This window comes from Balaenoptera ricei, chromosome 6, assembly GCF_028023285.1.
Source record: "Balaenoptera ricei isolate mBalRic1 chromosome 6, mBalRic1.hap2, whole genome shotgun sequence".
Classification (NCBI taxonomy): Eukaryota; Metazoa; Chordata; class Mammalia; order Artiodactyla; family Balaenopteridae; genus Balaenoptera; species Balaenoptera ricei.
In genome coordinates this window covers 14,416,349-14,436,633 of record NC_082644.1, presented here as the reverse complement: position 1 = coordinate 14,436,633, position 20,285 = coordinate 14,416,349, and the positions used below count along the sequence as shown (strand labels likewise).

Genomic DNA, 20,285 nt, shown 5'->3' with positions numbered 1-20,285 from the left:
CATTTTGCTTTCCCAGTGATCTAATATGCAGATTTATTTACCTCACAAATTCTACAGCAAACTTGGACAACTTTCACAGGAACACAAAGGCCTACTTAGCCTGTTGCTCAGAAGAGTGTTTACTCAGGTGTTAAAATTTAAATACATTTAAAATTCATTCCAAAAATAATAAATATTTATGTAGAAAATATACAATACACCTAATGGGGAGGAAGCTTCAAAATTAGGTTCTTTTCAATGCCCACAATTATAAAAGACATTCAATGACTGTTTTTAGACAATTATTATCAGGCATTTCCATTTTGAGCTTTAGGATTTTAATTTGGCCCACGGAGCATCCTGACTGTCGCTTTGCCCCAGCACTCCTTGAGAAAGCAGACCTTTCCCAATGGAATGACCTGTCTTCCCCCTACCATGAGAGGAGACAGCCTTCCAGGCTTTCACTTTTTAGGTTTCTCAGTCACAAGTAAGACACATTTCAAGTTTCCAAATGGTCCCATTGAGGCCTTTTTCCCATGGCTTGTGATGATAAACAAGCAAGTCTCCATCTACTGCCATTTGGAAATAATGTCTAACCATTTTTTCTCTAATGATCTCCTTGCAAATAGTTTGTCTCTTGATCTTCAATTCTTTTCTCACATTCTCAAACCTTTCACTGGTTGGACGTTGGTACTCAGCTAAGAGGTCAAAACCAAATTTCTATCACCCATTGTCCAAAGCTGATGGGTTCTTCTGGCATCTATTGTCTTAAGACTTAATCCAGACTAATATGAAAATTTCCAATATGAATCTACAAGATGAGTCTGGACAGGGCAGGAAATATACAAAATGAGTTGGGAGCATCTTGTAGTTCTAGAAAGTCAGGAAGCTCTCAAACAAATGAAAAAACAAACCCAAACCCACATTGATGGGAATATGTCAAGAGAACACAGAGGACAGCTGAAAGATCAGTGGCCAAAAGGACAATTTGAGCAACAAAGTCAATAACATGGTTTTGGACCATAACACAAAGTATCAGTTAATATCCATGAGCCCACATTGATATAAATAAAAGATTGAACAAGTAAATTCATGAGGGAGAATAGACAAATCTCCCATAAGGAAGAATCAAAAAATTGATGTAGAAACTCATCCCCCCAGGAGGTGGAGCATAGAGCCCTACCCTTTGAGCGTGGGCTGTGCATAGTGATTTCCTTCCAAAGAGTAGATAGAATAATATGTAAGGAGGAAAAAGTATAACTTTACAGTGGAGAAAGCTGACAAATGCTACCTCGGCAAAGCGGTCCATGTTAACATCAGTAATAAGTCATGTTGACAGCACATACTTTTTATATGATGTGATGAAAAATGGCACTTGATTTTGTTGTTTTCTATCAAGTCTCCATAACTCCAGTCTAAACATGAGAAAAACATCAGAAAAACCTAAATTGAGGGAAAGCCTACAAACAACCTGACCAGTATTTGACCAGTATGCTTCAAAACTGTCAAGGTCATCAAAAATAACGGAAGTCTGAAAAACTATCACAATCTAGAGGAGCCTAAGGAGAAATGACAACTAAATATAATGTGTCCTGGATGGAATCCTAAAACAGTAAAAGGACATTAGACAAAAACTATGAAATCTGGATAAATGTAGCCTTTAATTGATAATATCAATCTTGGTTCATTAGTTGGGACAAATATACCACAGTAATATAAGGTGTTAACAACGGGGAAATCTGAGTTGTGGGGTCCATGGGAATTTTCTATATTGTCTATCCAATGTTTCTCTAAATCTAAAATGCTTCTAAAATTAAAATGAATTCAAAATTAAACAAAAATAAATATAATTCTAAAATAAAAAAGTGAAAATTCTGTTTATTGACAACAGAATGACAAGATGAAAAGCAATATTATCACATTTAACAATATTAACAACAGTTTTATAATATTAGCTAATATAAAATCCATATTCAAGCACTGAAATTTCAAAAAAGTCCCATTATAACATCTTGTTACACACACACACACACACACACACACACACACACACACCCCTATACATATAGTTATGTTGTAAGATGGGATTCAACCCTTCTTATTTGATTGAGCACCTAGTTTCTTGCCTGTCCATCTATGAATTCTGCATCTTTACAATAAAGTTCTAATTTTATATTAAACTTGAAATCAAAAAAGTCCTAACTAATGCGTTCCTCACATTCAACAAACACAAACCTCCCCTCTTCCTCCCTCAAAGCTGCCCCTCTTCAAAAGACCCACCTTTCAGTGGTGACAAAGTTAAACAAACCAGAAACCTGGGGCAATCCTTGACTTTTCTCTTTTGCCTCCTCTATCAAGCAATCACTAAGCCTTGAAGATTCCAGTATGTAAATAGTCTTTGGAATCATCTACTCATCACTATTCCTGCAGCCACTCCCCTGCTCAAATCACCTGTACACCATCAATAACCTGTAAATTCTTTTTCTGCCTACAGTCGTGATTTCTGCTGATCCATTATCCATAATAAGCAAGCCATCTAAAACACCAGACCAACTTCTGCATTTTTCTGCCTAAACCTTTTGCTTCTCTTTGCTCTTAGGATAAAGTCCAAATCCTCTTAAGTGACTTAGTGGGCTGTACATGATTTGACTCTTTCCTAACTTTTCGTTTCTCATTTCTATTCAACTGACACTTGATTTTCTGGAAATATTAAACTTCTCTGTCCTTCAAATGTGTCAAGCCTCTTCCTACCTCAGGGCCTTTGCATGTGCTGTTCCTTGCCCCTGACCCCTCTTTTCAATATCTCTCACACAGTCGCTGCATTTCTCATATTATGATGCTTATAATACCCAATTACATTTACTTGATTTTTTCTTTGCCAAGCTGTGGCTTCCTTGAGGGCAGTGACCTGTATCTTGTGCACCACTGTTGAATAAATGAATAAACAATAAACTCAAGAAATGTGCAAGATATATGACTAGTAACTGTGAATACTTAAATTATAAAGAACCCTATGAATCATAAAGAAATAAAATACCACAAAAGAAAATGGTGAAAGGACAAAAATTAGAAACTCATATGCAAATATATAAATAAACTAAACAAAAGGAAAATATAAATTCCAGTGGTCATCAAAGAGAATAATTTATCACAATAAGTTATCATTTCATTATTCAAAAGACTTTTATTAATGACAATACCTAAGGCAAGGAAACAAGAATCACTATAAATTTCTGGTGAAATTCTAATTTTGAACTTCCTTTCTTCAAGGTTACCTGGCAGTATTTACCAAAAGCTTTACATTTTTTCCATGTTATTGAAAATGAAATTCTAACTGTAGTGAATACCCCAATGAAATTTCTAATATAGATGTAAATTAAATAAATTCACTTTTTCAAAAAATACATACTGTAAGACAACATGTATTGGAATAGGAAATGCTCATGGTTATCATTTATTTTTATGTGAAAATGTAGACTATAAGACGGTATACACAAACTGTTAAAAATACATAAACAGAAGATCCAGGGTGGGTAGAACTACAAGGACATATAGTAACTTGTGTATCTCTGAATAAGGGGAGAATATGCATTTTTTTCATTTCATTTCATTTTACAACTAGAAGAAAAGCCCATCCAAAGTTTTAATTAAAAAATAACTTGAAAAGAAAACCCTCCATATAAATTCAGCTTTATCAGTATTTATTATTTTGCCTGAAAGGACTACTGGGTAGACTGTGAAAGATCTGTAATTGCCCCCTCCACCCACCCCTCTACCCACCACCAACACACACTAATAAATGAGCACACATTTAAATCACATGATGGATACTGTTTTTCAGGAAGCTTATGAAGAAGAATTGTTGTATGAACTAAGCCTAAATAGAAAAATCTTGATAATTCACCTTTTAAAATCAAGGTAAGTCCTATTAAGATTCAATACCTTATAGATGTATTAGTCTATAGTATCCTAGTTTTCATAAAAACTTCCAGGGAATTCTTCAAGAACTTGTTATCTATACTACTCTGAATTCCTACTCCTCTAAAATAAGCCCATTTCACTTCAGCACCTTAATAACAATTACATACCCTGTTCTCCAGTTCCTAAATTACTCCCTATTTGGGGTACTTGGAGTATGCTCACTCTGAGAGTTCGTACATTACTTCTTTGTAAATCAGTGGAACAAAAGAAATTGGAAAACCGTAGTTTTTAAAGTGACTTCTAAGTTATTGAAAATAGATATCAAACCAGGTTCTGTTGGAGAGGAAGCTAAGGGCTGGGAAGAATTTAATTTATCAAGTTAATTGTCTGTAAGCTAAATAATTCTAACACCTTTAACTTTCTTCTTTAGTTCTCTTCACAGCCTTTGCTGTTGTTGTTGAATTTCCACTGTGTTCCTTTGGGCCGTTCCCATACACAATAGCTCTGCCTCTCAGCCCCAGACATTGAAATTATAAAGAATTGTCAAACGTTACATAAAATCTAAGGATAACTCCATTGAAGAACTGAGACTCTGGCCTATTAGCTAAAAACAAACAGAAGTACAAAACAAATAAATAAACAAAAAAACCTCTCCTTCCACTCTGAGTTCCCCACTGGACAAATGTACAGAAATATAAACCTAATAACATAATATATTGATCATTTGTTCAAAATCTGCATATTCTAACATTCTTAGGATGGAAGAAAGCTAACATTTATTGAGCAATTTCTGTTTGCCTTTCCTCAAATTTCTCTTTTAATCCCTATAATATCCATATGAAGCAGATATTGTTTTATTTCCATTTCACAGAGGAAGAATCATAGATTCACTGAAATAATAACTTGTCCAAGGTCACAATGCAGGTGATGAGGCTGATGCTCTAACTCAGACCTTCCTGCTTTCAAAATTACCCAATGCTGCCTATGCCTCAAGTAGCCAATCGTAATAGACTAGCCATTGTTTAATTCTGTTAATCAGCCTGCAGTGGTATATTATAGAATTGTAGACATGCAAAGCACTTAAATCTGATGTGATATCTCCAGTGGGCAACATTACCCTCATTCCCCCAGCTCTATGAAGTAAATGAGTTTAGTGCATACCACTGAGCCTCCCAAATCTGTGAATATTATTTATTCAGATGTTTTCATATAATATGGTAGCAAACAAAAATTTGATCTTATTAATTTTGATTTTTCTTTTTCTTTTTCTCCATCACCACTTTTTTCCCATATTTTCCCTATGAGTTTCATTTGGCTTGGTTTTAATCATAATGAATAATTATTGTATAACCTGATGTTGAGTATTAGAGGTGAACCTTCATAGGTCAACCATGTCAAATCTGATTGTTTATTCATCCAGTGGAAACATTGATTGGGTCAACTTTGTTTTCACTATAACAAACCCATTAATAGGTGAAAAGTTACATTTGTATGTGTATGTGAGGCAAAAAAAAACCCATTAATTTAGAATATACTATACAGCCAAGTACTTAACTAAAACTTTTATATATGCTATTTCAAAATAACCACAAAAATGATTGTATTCTACTTATTTGTGGTATCTTTCATTTTTACCAACAGTTTATTAGAAAAGAAATTTATACAGAGAGCAGAGTTGAAAGAATCTTATACTGACCATTCATATACCCATTAATATATACATATACCCATAATCCCATCAAGACACACAAATACAAATATGCTCATTAACATTTCACTATATTTATTTTATATCATATTTCTTTGTCTATCCATTACTCTATCATCCATCCATCCTCCTTCTTATTTTTATGCATACCAAATTATATCGCAGACATTAGTTACTTCCTCCTAAGTACTTCAGCAAGCATATCATTAGAGTTTAATATGTGTTGACAGTTTTTCTTTTGATGTAAAATTTTCATGCAATGAAATGCACAAACCTTAAGTGTACATGCATTGAATTTTGACGAATGCACATACCTGTGTTACCCAAATTTCTATACAAATGAATTATAAAAGAACTGTCACTCAGAAAATTTCCTCCTGCTCCTTCCTAGTCAACTTCTCTCAAAACCTGTTCACAGAGGTTTTACTCATCATAGATTATTCTGTCCATTCTGGAAGTTTTTATAAGTAGATTTACACTGCATGTACCCTTTGTGTAAGGCTTCTTATTTTAACATTCCATAAACAGAGATTCATTCATGTAGTTCATGTATCAGAAGTGTGGTTCTTTTACTTTCTGAGTACTACTCCATGATGTGTATGTGTATATATGTGTGTGTGTGTGTGTGTGTGTGTGTATATACATATATATATGTATATATATACACACACACACACACACACACACACACACACATATATATATACACATTACCATTTTTTTATCCATTCTATTGATGGAGACCTTGGCTGTTTCCAGTGTTTGGCTATCATGAGTAAAGCTTGAATGAGCATTCTTTTATAGTCTTTTTATAAATATATGTTTTCATTTCTCCTTGGTGAATGCCAAGGAGTGAAGTTTCTGGATCATAGGGTATGTATATGTTTAGTTTTATAAAAAATTGTCAGATCATTTTCCAAAATACTGTGAACAATGTATGAGAATTCTAGTTGCTCCAAATCCTCTTTGTCATTTTGTGTTCTCACCCCTTTTTAATTTTAGTTATACTGGTGGGTTTGTGGTGAGATTTCATTTTGGATAAGTTTTCAGTTCCCTGTTGAAAACTTTTTTATGTGATTATTGACCATGTGTATATCTTTTGTAAAGTGTCTGTTTAAATATTTACCCATTTTAAATTGGGTTAATTGTCCTTTACTGAGTTGAAGATCTTCATATAATTTGGAGATTAGCCCTTTGTCAGATATATTTCTTGTCAACTGTTTTCTCCATCCTGTTACTTTTTATATTCATTTTCTTAATATTCTTTTAAAAAGTAAAATTTATAATTTTGAAGAAATTTCAGTTTACTAAATTTTCTAATGTTTTCATGGTTTTAGCTTTTAGTTTTGGTCTATTATCATCTTGAATTTGTGTTTGTGTTTTGTGTGTGTGTGTGTGTGTGTGTGTGTGTGTGTGTGTAATTTGAAGGTGGGTCAAGGTTCTTGGTTTTGCATATACATTGCCAGGCTCTTTTGTTGAATTGCCTTTCTTTGGATTGGATAGCTTTTGCACCTTTGACCAAAAGCAAATGACTATTTCTGAGCTCTCTATTTTATCCTGTTCACCTGCTTTTCAATCTCCAAGTTATGACCACATTGTCTTGATTACTGCAGCTTTAAAGTAAGTCTAAAAGCCAGTGTGGGTAACTTCTCCAATTTTGCTCTTCTTTTGCAGAATTAAAAAAAATTCTAGATCCTTAGCATTTCTCTATAAAATTTAGAACTCACTTGTTAATTTTTATTTTTTAAAGAGCCTGCTAGAATTTTGGTTGTGATTTTACTGAATTTATACATGAATTTGAAAGAATTGATATCAATAATATTGAGTCTTCGTGTTGCATCTCTATATTAATTTAGATCTTCTTTAATTTCTATCAACAATTTTTTGTATTTTATAGTGTACAGCTCTCATATGTCTTTGGTTAGATGTATTTCTACATATTTAATGCTTGCAATGTTCTTGTAAGCAGAATTGTTTTTTATTATTTCATTTTTCTATTGAGAGGTCTTAATCTATGGATTTATCTATTGTTTCATAGATTACTTAGAGATTTTCATCAGCAAGTATTGGCAGTTGTATATCTTTCTTTCTAGTCATTATTCCTTTTATTTCTATGCTTTATTGTAATGGCTAGGAACTCCAGTACAATTTGAGTAGAAATAGAAGAGTTGGCAATCTTACAGTATCCCTGATCTTAAGGGAAAAGTGATAAATATTGAATGATTAATATTATATTGCCAGTAGACTTGTCATTTGTGTACTTTATGAGATTAAGATAGCTCCCTGAGAAGTTTACTGAAAGCATATCTGCATCCATTGAAATGTCCATATGGTAATTTACACTGATTGATATTTGAATGTTAAATCATACTTGCATCCCTGTGATAAAACCCTCTTTGCTGTATACAGTTCACGAAGATTTTCTTAAGGATTTTGACACCATGTTAACGATAGATATTATTCTGCATTTTTAGCTTTTTGTGTGTGATGTCTTTGTCACATATTTAATATTAAGAGGTGAATTGGGAAGTGTTCTCAAAAGTGAAGTGGGAAGTGTTCTCTCTTCCTATATTTTCTGAAGAATGTTATTTTTAGATTGTTGAATAGAATTCACGAATGAAACTACCTGTGCCTTGAGGGTTTTTTTGTGTGTATATGTGGGGAGGAGGTTTTATGATTACAAATTCAATTTTATTGAGAGGGTTATTCAGATTTTCTATTCCATTTTATGTCAGTTTTAAATTGTAATTTACAAGGAAAAATGTATATTTCATGTAAGTTGTCAAATTTTTGGTATAAAGTGTTTCATATTATTCTCTGATTATTCTTTTAATATCTGTGGTACCTTTAATGATAACCTTTTTATAATTTCTAATATTGGTAATCTGAGTTCTCCCTCTTTTTTTTTTCTTGACAAATCTAAAGAGGTTTATCAATGTGTTGATCTTTTCAAATAACCAACATTTGAATTTGTTTATTATTGCAATTGTCTGTTTATTTCACTGAATCCATCTATTATCTTTATTATTTAATTTGTTCTACTTATTTAGTGTTTACTTTTTTATGAAAACATTTCATCTTTTTGTCATAGTATTTAAAATATTTAAAACCATGACATTTCCTTCAAGCATTAATTTAGATGCATTTCAAACACCTTGATGTCTTTTATTTTTATTATTATTCCTTTCAAAATATTGTCTAATTTCTTTTAAGATTTCTTCTTTGATTCATGGATTATTTAAGAGTGGGCTATTTAATTTCCAACATTTGGTGCTTTTTGCATACCCTTTCTCAAGCTTTGTATGATACCATTTTTTAAAAAATGTATTGCAATTTGTTTTATGGCCAAACCTATGTTCTAATTTGTTAAACATACCTTGAAAAGAATATGTATTTTGCAGTTACTAGGTGAAGTGCTCTATAAACAACAATTAGGACAAAGTGGTTGACAGGATTATTTAGATCTTCTATTTTTACTTATATTACTTGTTTATTTGTTCTGTCAACTGCTGAGGGAGGAATGTCAAAACATTCAATTATGATTTAGAATTGTTTATCTTTTCAATTTTTAAAATATTTTCTTCATGTTTTGGAAGCTTAGCTATTAGGTTATGCACATGTACTATTATTTTTTCTTTATGGTGAATTTACTCTTTTATCATTATGTCATTATGGAATGCCCATCTTTTTGGGAACTGTATTCTACCTGATATTAATACAGCTTAGCTCTGCATTCACATATTTACCGTTTCCATAAAATACTATTTTTCATGCCAACCTACCTGTGTCTTAACATTTAAAATGTGTCTCTTGTAAGATGGCAAGTAGTTGGGTTCTGCCTTTTTAGTGAATTCTGACAATCTGATGTCTAATTGGAAAGTTTAATCCATTAACATTTAATGTTATGAATGATATGGTTGTATTTAATATTTAATTTCTGTTTGCCTCTGATTTTGTTCCTCTGGTTTTCTCTTCCTGCCCTTCTTTGGATCTTTGAATTATTTGATTTCTTTTTTACTCTTATTTACTGGCTTTTTGTTTATTGATTGTTTTTATAGCAATATCTCTCTGCTTTAGTTTAAAGCTTTTGTTTTAGAGGTTACAATATTTACAGTTAATATTGTATAATTTTATGTAAAATGTAAAAACTTTGCAATCATATTAAATCCATATCTATGTACATATGATACATATATCTTAATACATATCAACCCAACAGCTATACATTTAGATAAAATATATATAGTATATATATTTATATATATGATACATACACATCACAATTTTTTTGCATTAATTTTGGCGCTTAAAGCAAGAAGATTTTTACTTAGATAATATTTTCTCTAGGTTCTTCTCAAAATGATGCCTTGCTAGAACTGCCAGAATCTTTTATCATCTTTACCAAACCATGAAATCTAGGTAGAAAGGCTTTTCATGTGACTGGGATTGATTTTGCTTATTTGCTTTTAGCATAAGAGGATCTTGCTGAGAAGTGAAAGCAGCCTAGGGCCTTCACTCTCACATAATATGTTTTACCTCCTAACTTTTTAGAATAAGTGAATCTCACTACCTCTCTGCCCTCTTTTCCAGGAAGTTCCTAGCCTCAGATTACAGTGAGACATACTACTCCACAAAAGGAGAGCAGATCACCAAGCATCCTCAGATCACGGTATCTTATGGGACCTTCCTACGTCTCTTCTCTGAAACTATTGTTTCCTCGTATGATTTTTAAACCCCATCCTAGCTTTACAAGCAGCTTCAGAAAGTGTTACATCAGAAATTACTCCTGCATTGACTACCATCACTGAATGATTCTAGAACAGAAACTATGACACTCTGACCTCTAAAGGAGATTGATCACTGCCTAACAAGCAAATCAATGACTGCTAATGTATTTTCCTTTACCACACTAACTTCTATGTACCCAAAATGGGGTAAAGTCTGGAGGAAGGGTAAAGCAGGACACCAGAGAAGTATAAGGTACCATGATGGAATAGTAATTAAGCTAAAGGATAAAACTTAAAGACATGAAACAAGTTTAAAACCTCCATCTAACTGACCCTTATGGGAGTCAAATCCTCTTGCCCTGTCCTTCTGATGCACCAACATTGAGTCCTCTCCTTCATTCTCCAAATGAATCTTTGTTCATTAATCATGAATATTATTCCAGTGGATATGAGTTCTATTTTTATATTTATTCCCCTTTACAGAACATGCCCACTGCAGCCTTCTAGCCAAGGATGACTTTATTCTCTTCTATTAAATGTATACTTTTAAACCACATTGCCTCTGTTTAAGGAGCTGTCAACTACGAAATCTCAGTCATCATGCAATCTTTGTAAAGTAGAACAGTAAGAAAACTGGGTAACATTCTTTTATACAGTGAGTGGTTGTTCGTCTGTGAGAGTCTGAGGTCCAGGACCATGGAAAGTGTCACATATAGGCAGGAGTTGAACATAAGGAACTGATGGAAAGAGAAATTATTTGGTGGAATCACCAAGGATGGAACACCCAGTAGGGAGTAATAAAGATACCAACTTGATTGAAGCAGAGAGGCAGGAGACAAAGGCACGAGGGGACCTGGTTGGAGAGTGAGACCTAATTTCTGCGATCATCAAAAATTTTGACTTTATTTCATAGGCAACTGGGGAAAATTTATAATAATAGCACAAGAGGGGTAGTTTGATAGGATTTTAAGATGGATTAAAAGAGTAATATTTCAAAGGAAAAGGGTCACATTTCTGAGGTTAGCATCAACTAATAGACTCTTAAATTTGTGAGAGAATAATTCATACACTGCTTCACACAAAGTAATCATGCAATTAAAAGAAAAGGCTTCTAAAGTAGCTTCGAAATTTTCCAATGAAAGAATGCAATGAATGAATGCATGAATGAATGCATAAATGAACATAAGTGTAGTTTGTGAAAATGAAATAATGATGTATTTTGAACATAAAATATGTAGATATTAATATTTATATAATATCAATACATGTAGTTATATCAATAGCCTCTTCATCTATTTTAGGATCATTGCTTTTACCAAGGCTCCATCATACATGAATTTGATTCTGCTGCCAGTATCAGCACATGTAATGGTCTGAGGTATGCACCGTATCTTTCTACCTTTATGAGTTTTCCTATGAATTTTCAAAGACATTCACTTCTCTTTTCTTTTTAAGACCTTTAAATAGAAAAATTAATGGAAAAAAGCTACTGTATATTTTCAGCATGAGGATCCACTCCAGCCCATTGTTTACGTTCATTTTTGACAAAAAGATGTAAAACACAGCCCTAAGCAAGACAAGTTTTTCAGTATATGATCAAGGGATTCAGAGTTGGAAGGTGACTGGAACTCATCCAGCCTGTCCTCTCATGCTACAGATCAGGATACTGACATCAGAGACTTGCTCCTGAACATTCATTTTGCTGGTGGTTGAACTCCATCCAAAAACCAGGCCTACTAATTTCTAGGCCTGTGAATCCCCACTGCATCACACCACAATGCTTCACAGCTTTTTACTAAATTAGGCAGTGTTTCCAGACTCTGGAAAGTAAAAAATGTCAGAAGTAAAGCCTATATAAGTTGTCTCTAGATCTCGGGCTCAAGGACAAAGGAAGAAGATGTGGGGAGGCAAAGAGTAGAAGAGCAAGAAACCTGTGTCTTCATTTTTGAGGATTTTACTTGAGTAGGTCCCAGTATTTTCAAGAATGAGAAACCCTTTAATGACACAATTACCCATAATAGTGTCTGTACCTTCATATATTTACTCTGTAATTAATGAATGATGGACATGAAAATTCACAAAATTTTTGCAAGAACTCAGACTTGCCAGAGGTCCTCAACCCCGGGTGGGAATTGTTACTCTACCTATGCTTCAAAGGAGAGATTGGGCTGTTAAACTTCTGAAAATCCAGATGAGTTGACTCTTAGAAAAGTTATTGAGTCAAAGGTTACATGCCATCTCACCTCTTTGTCTCTCAGAATACCTGGCTACATGCTTACATGAGGCCTTGACTCTGCAGTTTCCCTTTCTTAAAAAGGCAAACTCCATAAAGTGGAACAGATAAATATTGTGTAAGTAATGTAGTAGTAAAATGGAAACGATCTTAAATAGACACTGTATTCCCAATTTCCACAGGGGGTTCTTCAGGGTGAGTGACCAAAGGTACCACATTGAACCAGTGAAATATTCAGATGAAGGAGAACATTTGGTGTTCAAATATAAACCCCAGATGCAGCAACCTGCCAATTATTCTTGTACAGAGCTCAATTTTACCAGGACAGCTGTTCCAAATGACAATACTAAATCCATGGAAGACTCCAAAATGGAAGTGAGTGCCTTATTTTTAAATTACCTTTATCCCAAGTCAAATGCCTCCTACTTTCTTACTGATCTCAAGAGAGAGATTATGAGCTCAATTAATGAAGTGTATAGGCTGCCTGAATCTGACTCTTCATTGTTTGAAATCTGAGATGTCAAACTTTTGTTTTTGTTATCTATAAAGAAAGTGTTCATTCCCTACATCGAATCTCAGTTTGTCTCATCAATTTCTAAGAAGGGGGATATCTACAACCCTACATATAGATTTATAGTATTAGGGCTATAAGTGGTTGGAAAGAATGAAATTTACATCTTGAAATCTCTCTTAGATATTGTCTTTTCTTTCCTTGTCTTTCCTGCCACTTTTTTTGGAGGAGTTGTTGATGATAAGCCAGGTTATCCCCCTTTCATCAGGCCAAATATTCTAATTGTTAAGGTGGAATTTCTAGTAGAATGAAGGCACAATGATAGTCCTCCATATTTTAGGCTTTTCTATACTTGTTCATATCAACTTAAATCCCCTCTACATGTTAGCCTTTAAGATCTGTGAGTGTTTATCTTCTTCACATATCCATGGTGTAGACTGTGTCTGAAACTTACTAGATGCCTAATAGATGGGTTTTTTTGATTGAATAAATCAATAAATAAATGATTACTTAGTTCAGAAAAGAATGACAGTCAAATATTTGAACAATATGCCTCTGGTTTATATTCAAGAGCATATGCATGTACCTCAATGCATGACACTGAAAGCTGAAAACTTAGAATTTCTTGGTATTGTGTTTTATAAAATAAAAGATCTATAATTAACAACTTTTATATGTTTCCTTGGAATTGACACTCCCACAAAGGGAGATTGGGAGATAGAAGAGGAGTAGAAGGAATACAGTCACTCCTGTTGGCCAGTTATACGTCTTGCTCTCAACTGTAGATGGTCCTTTTTACATGAGCTTACTTAGTAAGCATTTACTTTGTAAATTAAAAAAAAAACCTAAATGTTAAAAACTGGATTCATGATCCTTTATTTATAATCCTTATTTTACCTGAAAGACTAAACAAAAAAAAAAAGGATAATAAAATATGGAATGTTGTTTCAGGTTTACTAGAATCTGATGCATAGAAGCACACATTTTAATAATATAGTGGGTTTTATTTACCTACATTTCTAGAATTATTAGATATACTCCTGCATGTCAACTTCCAATAATACTAACATTTCTTACCTTGAAAATTTTAGCTTAAAATGTGAAGATAAGAGACATTAACCATACTTCATTCAATTTTCCATAAATTTCCAGAGTATGGAAAAAGAAAAGTATATTGAACTGTTCATTGTTGCTGATGATAACATGGTAAGTTTTCAGATAAACATTTGCTCCCCATTCATTCTTATAAAACTATAGTTGTGATTTTTAACAAAGAGAAAGTAGTATTTTAATCAGAATTCCATTCCAGGTTCAATGTTCTGTTTTTAGCTTCCCCGAACAGACATATATAAGAGATGATAATGTCCTTTGGCAGTATAGCAGACTAAGCCAAAATAGAACCTCCCTCCGCATTATGAACATATGGAAATGATGAACAACTTCAAAAAATTGAAAATATGTCCACAATCTATAGTTGAGCTAAAAAAACACAGAAAATCTCCAAGTGCTAAAAATGAGGCAGAGAATCTCCATCAAAACAGTAACTAAAATTCAAAGGCATGGTGACACAACACACAGTATATAGAATATATTGCATAAGGCCCAGAGCCACAAAGGGCTGTCCCACCTCTGAAAGGGAACTGGAAAAGCTCTCTAGTGAAACTGCAAAGAGAAAGGAAATGTTTTGTTTGTCTGCCTGTAGCAATGGGCAGGGAAAATATTATGCATGGGAAAACAAAACCCTAAGCCTGTGTCCTGCACTGATGTGGGGCATGACATACTTTTCTATAGATACAGAAATGCCACGCCAAGCTTTCAACAAAAAAACTGATTATAAATTCGGTAAACTGCTAGACTCCAAGTCAAAAATGCCCTATAATCATAATCCAAGGTAAAACTAATCACATGAGGAAGAGTCAACCAACATAACGAAAAGAAGAATGAGCTCTCCAAGAACTGCAAATCATCCAATGATATTTCAGATTATACACCTTACAGCAGAGTATAAAAAGATATACAACAACAATAACAACAAAAACATGGTTACAGGGTAAGAAGGGTGTCTTTTTACTTCTCTATTAGAAAATTTTAGGCTAAGCAGGGAAAAAATTCAACAAAAATAGAAAAGATTTGAACCACATAAATATAGGTTTGATCTAATCAATTGATGGATGTATACTGCAACCAGAAAAAAAGACAATATGTATTCATTTCAAGTTCAAACAAAACATTTTCAAGAATTAAACTGACATTTTGCCACAAAGGAAGTAAAACAGATAGGAAAGATATATATGGAGAAGATCACTGCTTTTTTTTTAACCACAACCAAATTGGAAGGTATAACAAAAAAATTGTTAAACTAGACTACAAAAAGAAAATTGATTTGGAAACTAAAAGAAAAATACATTGCCAACTATTAATTGACTAAAAAAGTCAAATCTGAAAGTATTAAATATTTATAATAGCAAAAAGAAAACATTAGTTGAGATAAATTTTTCTAGATGCAGGTGGCATAACAGTAATTAGAAGGACATTTGTAGACAAATATTTATATTAAAAAAGAAAGAAATTTAATGAATTAAGAGTCTAACTGGAAAAGTTAGAACATAAACACAGAATAAAACCAAAAAAGAGAAGGAAAAATGATTTTAATAATGAGTAAAATTGATAAAAAGCACAAGACAAAAAGAAACAAAGTCAAATGCTAGTCCCTTGGAAAGATAAATGAAATAGAGGAACTTCTGACCATACTTATTAAGACAAAAATAGAAGTACAAATAAAATTAGAAATGAAAGAAAAACATAACTATAAATATAGGAAAGGTTATATATCATTAAAAAATATATGAACAACCTTGTGCCAATAAATTTATGAGCAGAAGAATGTAGTACAATGTTAAGAAGCTGACTTGAGAAGAAATAGGAAACTCCAAAAAGAATATAACAAAGTTTTAAAGTTAAATAAGTAGTCCACAATCTATTGACAAATAACTAGGCTCAGATGAGTTTAAAGACAAATTTTACCGAAATTTATTGTAACAGAAAACCCCATCTTTTATACACTGTTTTCAAGAATAGGAAAAATTCTTCACACATTTCATAGTTATTATAACATTCATATTAGTTATCTACTGCTGTGTAACAAACTACCCAAAACTTAGTGTGGGTCATGTATACAGTTGCAGTAATCTGGTGGTTCCACTGGGCTGGCTGGATGGTGTAACTTGGCCTTAGCCACTTGTGTGGTATATAGTGTTGGGTTTGGCCCATGTGTCCCCAGTAGGCAAGCCCGTGCTTCTGGTATTATAGCTGGGCATCAAAACATCATGAGAGAGACCAGGCTTCAATGTACAAGAGCTTTTCAAGCTTCTGCTTATAGGACAATTATTAATGTCTTATTAACTAAAGTCATACGGCCAAGTCTAGAATCAATGGTTGAGGGAACCACACATTGGTGCAGATACCCGGAAGAGCGATTCCTTAAGGGTCATTACCATAACAACCTATGATGACACTGATAACAAATCCAGACAAGAAAGTAAAATTAGGGCTTCCCTGGTGGCGCAGTGGTTGAGAATCTGCCTGCTAATGCAGGACACACGGGTTCGACCCCTGGCCTGGGAGGATCCCACGTGCCGCGGAGCGGCTGGGCCCGTGAGCCACAACTGCTGAGCCTGCGCGTCTGGAGCCTGTGCTCCGCCGGGGGGGGGGGGGGGGGGGAGGTGGCCGGCCGGGGCCGCGATGGTGAGGGGCCCGCGCACCGCGGTGAGGAGTGGTCCCCGCTTGCCACAACTAGAGAAAGCCCTCACACAGAAACGAAAACCCAACACAGTCAAAAAATAATTAAATAAATAAAATAAATTTATTAAAAAAAAAAAGTAAAATTATAAGCCAATTTCACTTACAAATATGACTGCAAATACCCTAAAAATATTTGCAAACCCAACCCAGCACATATCACAAGAAAAAGTGTGCATAACAATGAAGGTTTATTCTAGTAACGCAATGGATTTGATAATTAAGAGGACATTTATGGGCCTATCAGGAATAGTTTCAGTAGAATAGGGGCATTTAAATCAATGAGTAGTAGGTTGAGGAGTGGGTAGGAAATGAAAATTAAAGGGATTCTAATGTAATATCTTTGGGGTATTCAGGTATTTAAGATAACAGGCGAGCAATGGAATGTTAACTATAGGATAATTGCAGCATTCAGAAAAGGCATTTTTTAAAAATTATTATAAAAGAAGCTTGACCATTTGCATTTATCTCTATGGGATACCTTATGTTATTATTAAGTGTATTTTATTAGGTCTAAATTGATAATGTTGAGAACAAGTACAAATAGGGAATCCACCTGTAAGAAGAGAACAACATACTAAATAAGCTGGAGCAGGAAACTGCTTTGTCTTCTTAGTCTTTTCCTGGAGAGAAAGGAGGGGGAAACCACAATTTCTTGCCCCTCTCCATCATATCCCTGGCTCCAGGATGATCCTTGATTATATGCTCCTTAGTTTGTAGCCGCCATGGATACAGGAGTGCTGACAAAGTTGTTTTTTGTAATATAATGGTTGCTGTGGAGCTTTAATAAGTTTTGTTATGAATATGGACTCTAAAGAACACTTATCAGTTGGTTTAATAAATCAACGTAATGTAATATATTTAATGTGAAGAGGGAGCAGAGTTATAAAGAAAACCTTAAAGTAGTGCCAAGGTGAAGCATGACTTTTGAAACTGCTATATCTAGTTATTTTATATAAAACATGTATTTCTGCATAAGCTGCCCAGATTTTTTAGCTCTCTGGAAGGAAAGTCAATGAATTTTTTTCTTTGAAATATCTCATGATGTTGAATTTTTATTCAACTCCTATGATTAATGAGTATTGATTTGATGTCTCTATTTCCAGTATCGCAGGAATAATCACCCTAACAAACTGAGGAATCGAGTTTGGGGAATGGTCAATTTTGTCAACATGGTAAGATTTGATACAGTCTGAATCAAGCCAAAAACACAAATGGAAAGAAACTTTTAGGATAGATCTCTGCTGGATTTTTGTAGTAATACTGATATTAAGACAGCCCAAAACATAACAGTTCACCAAGTAGTCTAGCAAAATTCCATTGAAAAAAAAAAATCACAGCAACAAATGCATCACAGCTCTAAGTTTTTGGTTTTCTAAGTAAATGACACTTAATATTTACATAAGTTTCAAATATTGGTCACTATCACAAAATTTATAAAGCAATGTACAAAGATTTGAATACCCATCATGAGTAAATCAAATCCACTATTTTAAATCACTCTTCCATGACCTTTGCATAGCAAAAAGTCTTTCAAGCTATAATTTATTGCCCATGTTTAGACAGAGAAATCAGGGGAAATATTTCTGTAAAATTCACTAAAATGATTAATTCGTCTAACATGAAATGAACTAGAATCCTGTTAAAGAAGTAATACTGTGATTTATACACATCTTTTTAAAGCTGACTCCTTCCGACCAGCTCCATTACCAGGATAAAGAGGCCCCAAAGAAAGACATTGTAAGAAATCGCTCTTTTAGATCAGTGGTTTCTGCATTCACCAGTTGAAGGACATTTGATCTTTTTCTAGTTTTTTACTAGAATGTTTGGGGCCTGAATCAGACCTGAGTGCACTGAATTCCAGGGTTAGATGAGGCCACCAGGTTTGCTCCGCAGATGGGGGAAGCCACGGGCTGAACTCTGTTCAAGTTCCACAGTTGAATGGGCTACGTAGTGTCTCACAGTGAAGGTCCCTGGTCAGACAGGCTGAAGTCTATATTCAGCAATGAGTGGGGCTGCAAATTAAATTCCCTGCTTGGGCACAGCAGGAGAAGCAGCCCTGAAACTGGTAAAGCTCCTTGTTTGTTTCCTTAACTCAAGCTGACCCCAAGTTTCCCAGCTGAACAGGATTACTGGCTTTGCTTGCAAACTACTGGCTCTGTCTGCCCTTCTCTCAGCTTGAGCACCACTGGGATGCACATCTTTCAGGTGTTCTCACCAGCCCTTCGGGTCAGATGGGGCTGGAAAACACTCTCCACAGTGGGCGGGGCTGTCTCAGCCCCCTAGCATGGGCAGGATGTGGAGGAGTTGCTTCAGGGTACTCTCAATTTCCCAAACAGGATTGGAGAGGCTGAGAGCTACCATTAGCCTTGGATATAAATTAATCCCTTTCCTGGGCATAGTGGGGAGCTCCCACACCCACTACTGGCTTTGCTCTGGGGGTGATCTCAAGTGCTGCTTCTCCTGTTTCTTGTATCTTGCAATTGTCTTTATTACTCCTCTAACACTGACCCAAATATAAGACTCTATCTCTCTCCTTGGGGTCCCATCTCCAAAACTGTTACACATTGCTGAACTTTTACTAAAGATTTTCAGTTCAGACTGGGGGCTCATACCACAAACAATTTAAAGTAGCATAGTCTAAAAGTCCTTGACTCTTCCCGTCATATCTCTTCTTACTGGCCCTTTCTCCTCCACACTCATTATTTCACTGCATCCTTTCTCACTTTACTTTCATGTCTTCACCTCTTTTGCCTCAGAAATTCCAAAGTTCTTTCTCTGTTAAGAAGAGTGAACCAACTCTCTCAACAACCTTCCGAATATGTATATCCAAACCCATCCAAGCATGCTGTAGATAAAATATGGCTTTATTTTATAGGATATTTTCTCACTAGAAGAGAATACATCCATAGAATAACAAATATTGTTCCCATTTGCACTTGAATCCAGTTTTATGGACCTAAAGCCCACCCATGAATGTAGAGAATCCAAAGGTTAAAAAAATTATCTTTCTTGGTGGGACCTAATTCATAAGGTTTATTCCACAATACGATCAGATCCAAAAGGAATGGACATCTAGTTAGGTTTGAGATCATGATTTAACTAAAGGTCTAACATTATAAGAGTTTATGAGAACCACAGTTCTCACGGTTATGAAATGACTATGGGTCACAGTTATCATGTTGGCACATGAAATTCAATATATTCATATTATGCAGGTTAAGAAAAGTGAAAAATTAATACAAGGTTATTGTTATAGCAATGATGTGAATATTAAACTTCTTAATAATCAGTTACATTCTCTATTAATATTGTTGAGTTGACCTCTCTATTTCTGTTCCTAACTTAGTGTTCATAGTTTATCATTCATTCTTCCTTTCAACCAACTTTGTACTGGCTGTTATTAAA

At 34.3% G+C, this 20,285-nt stretch overlaps 1 protein-coding gene across 1 annotated transcript in view; it reads left to right on the top strand.

Annotated features, from left to right (window-relative positions):
- ADAM7 (ADAM metallopeptidase domain 7) overlaps positions 1-20,285 on the top strand; it is a 60,611-nt gene that overhangs the window by 1,456 nt on the left and 38,870 nt on the right. The window contains exons 3-8 of the mRNA XM_059926283.1: positions 3,821-3,897; positions 10,199-10,277; positions 11,637-11,713; positions 12,751-12,943; positions 14,232-14,285; positions 17,984-18,052. Of these exons, the coding sequence (XP_059782266.1) occupies positions 3,821-3,897; positions 10,199-10,277; positions 11,637-11,713; positions 12,751-12,943; positions 14,232-14,285; positions 17,984-18,052 (549 nt within the window). The remainder of the gene's footprint in view (positions 1-3,820; positions 3,898-10,198; positions 10,278-11,636; positions 11,714-12,750; positions 12,944-14,231; positions 14,286-17,983; positions 18,053-20,285) is intronic.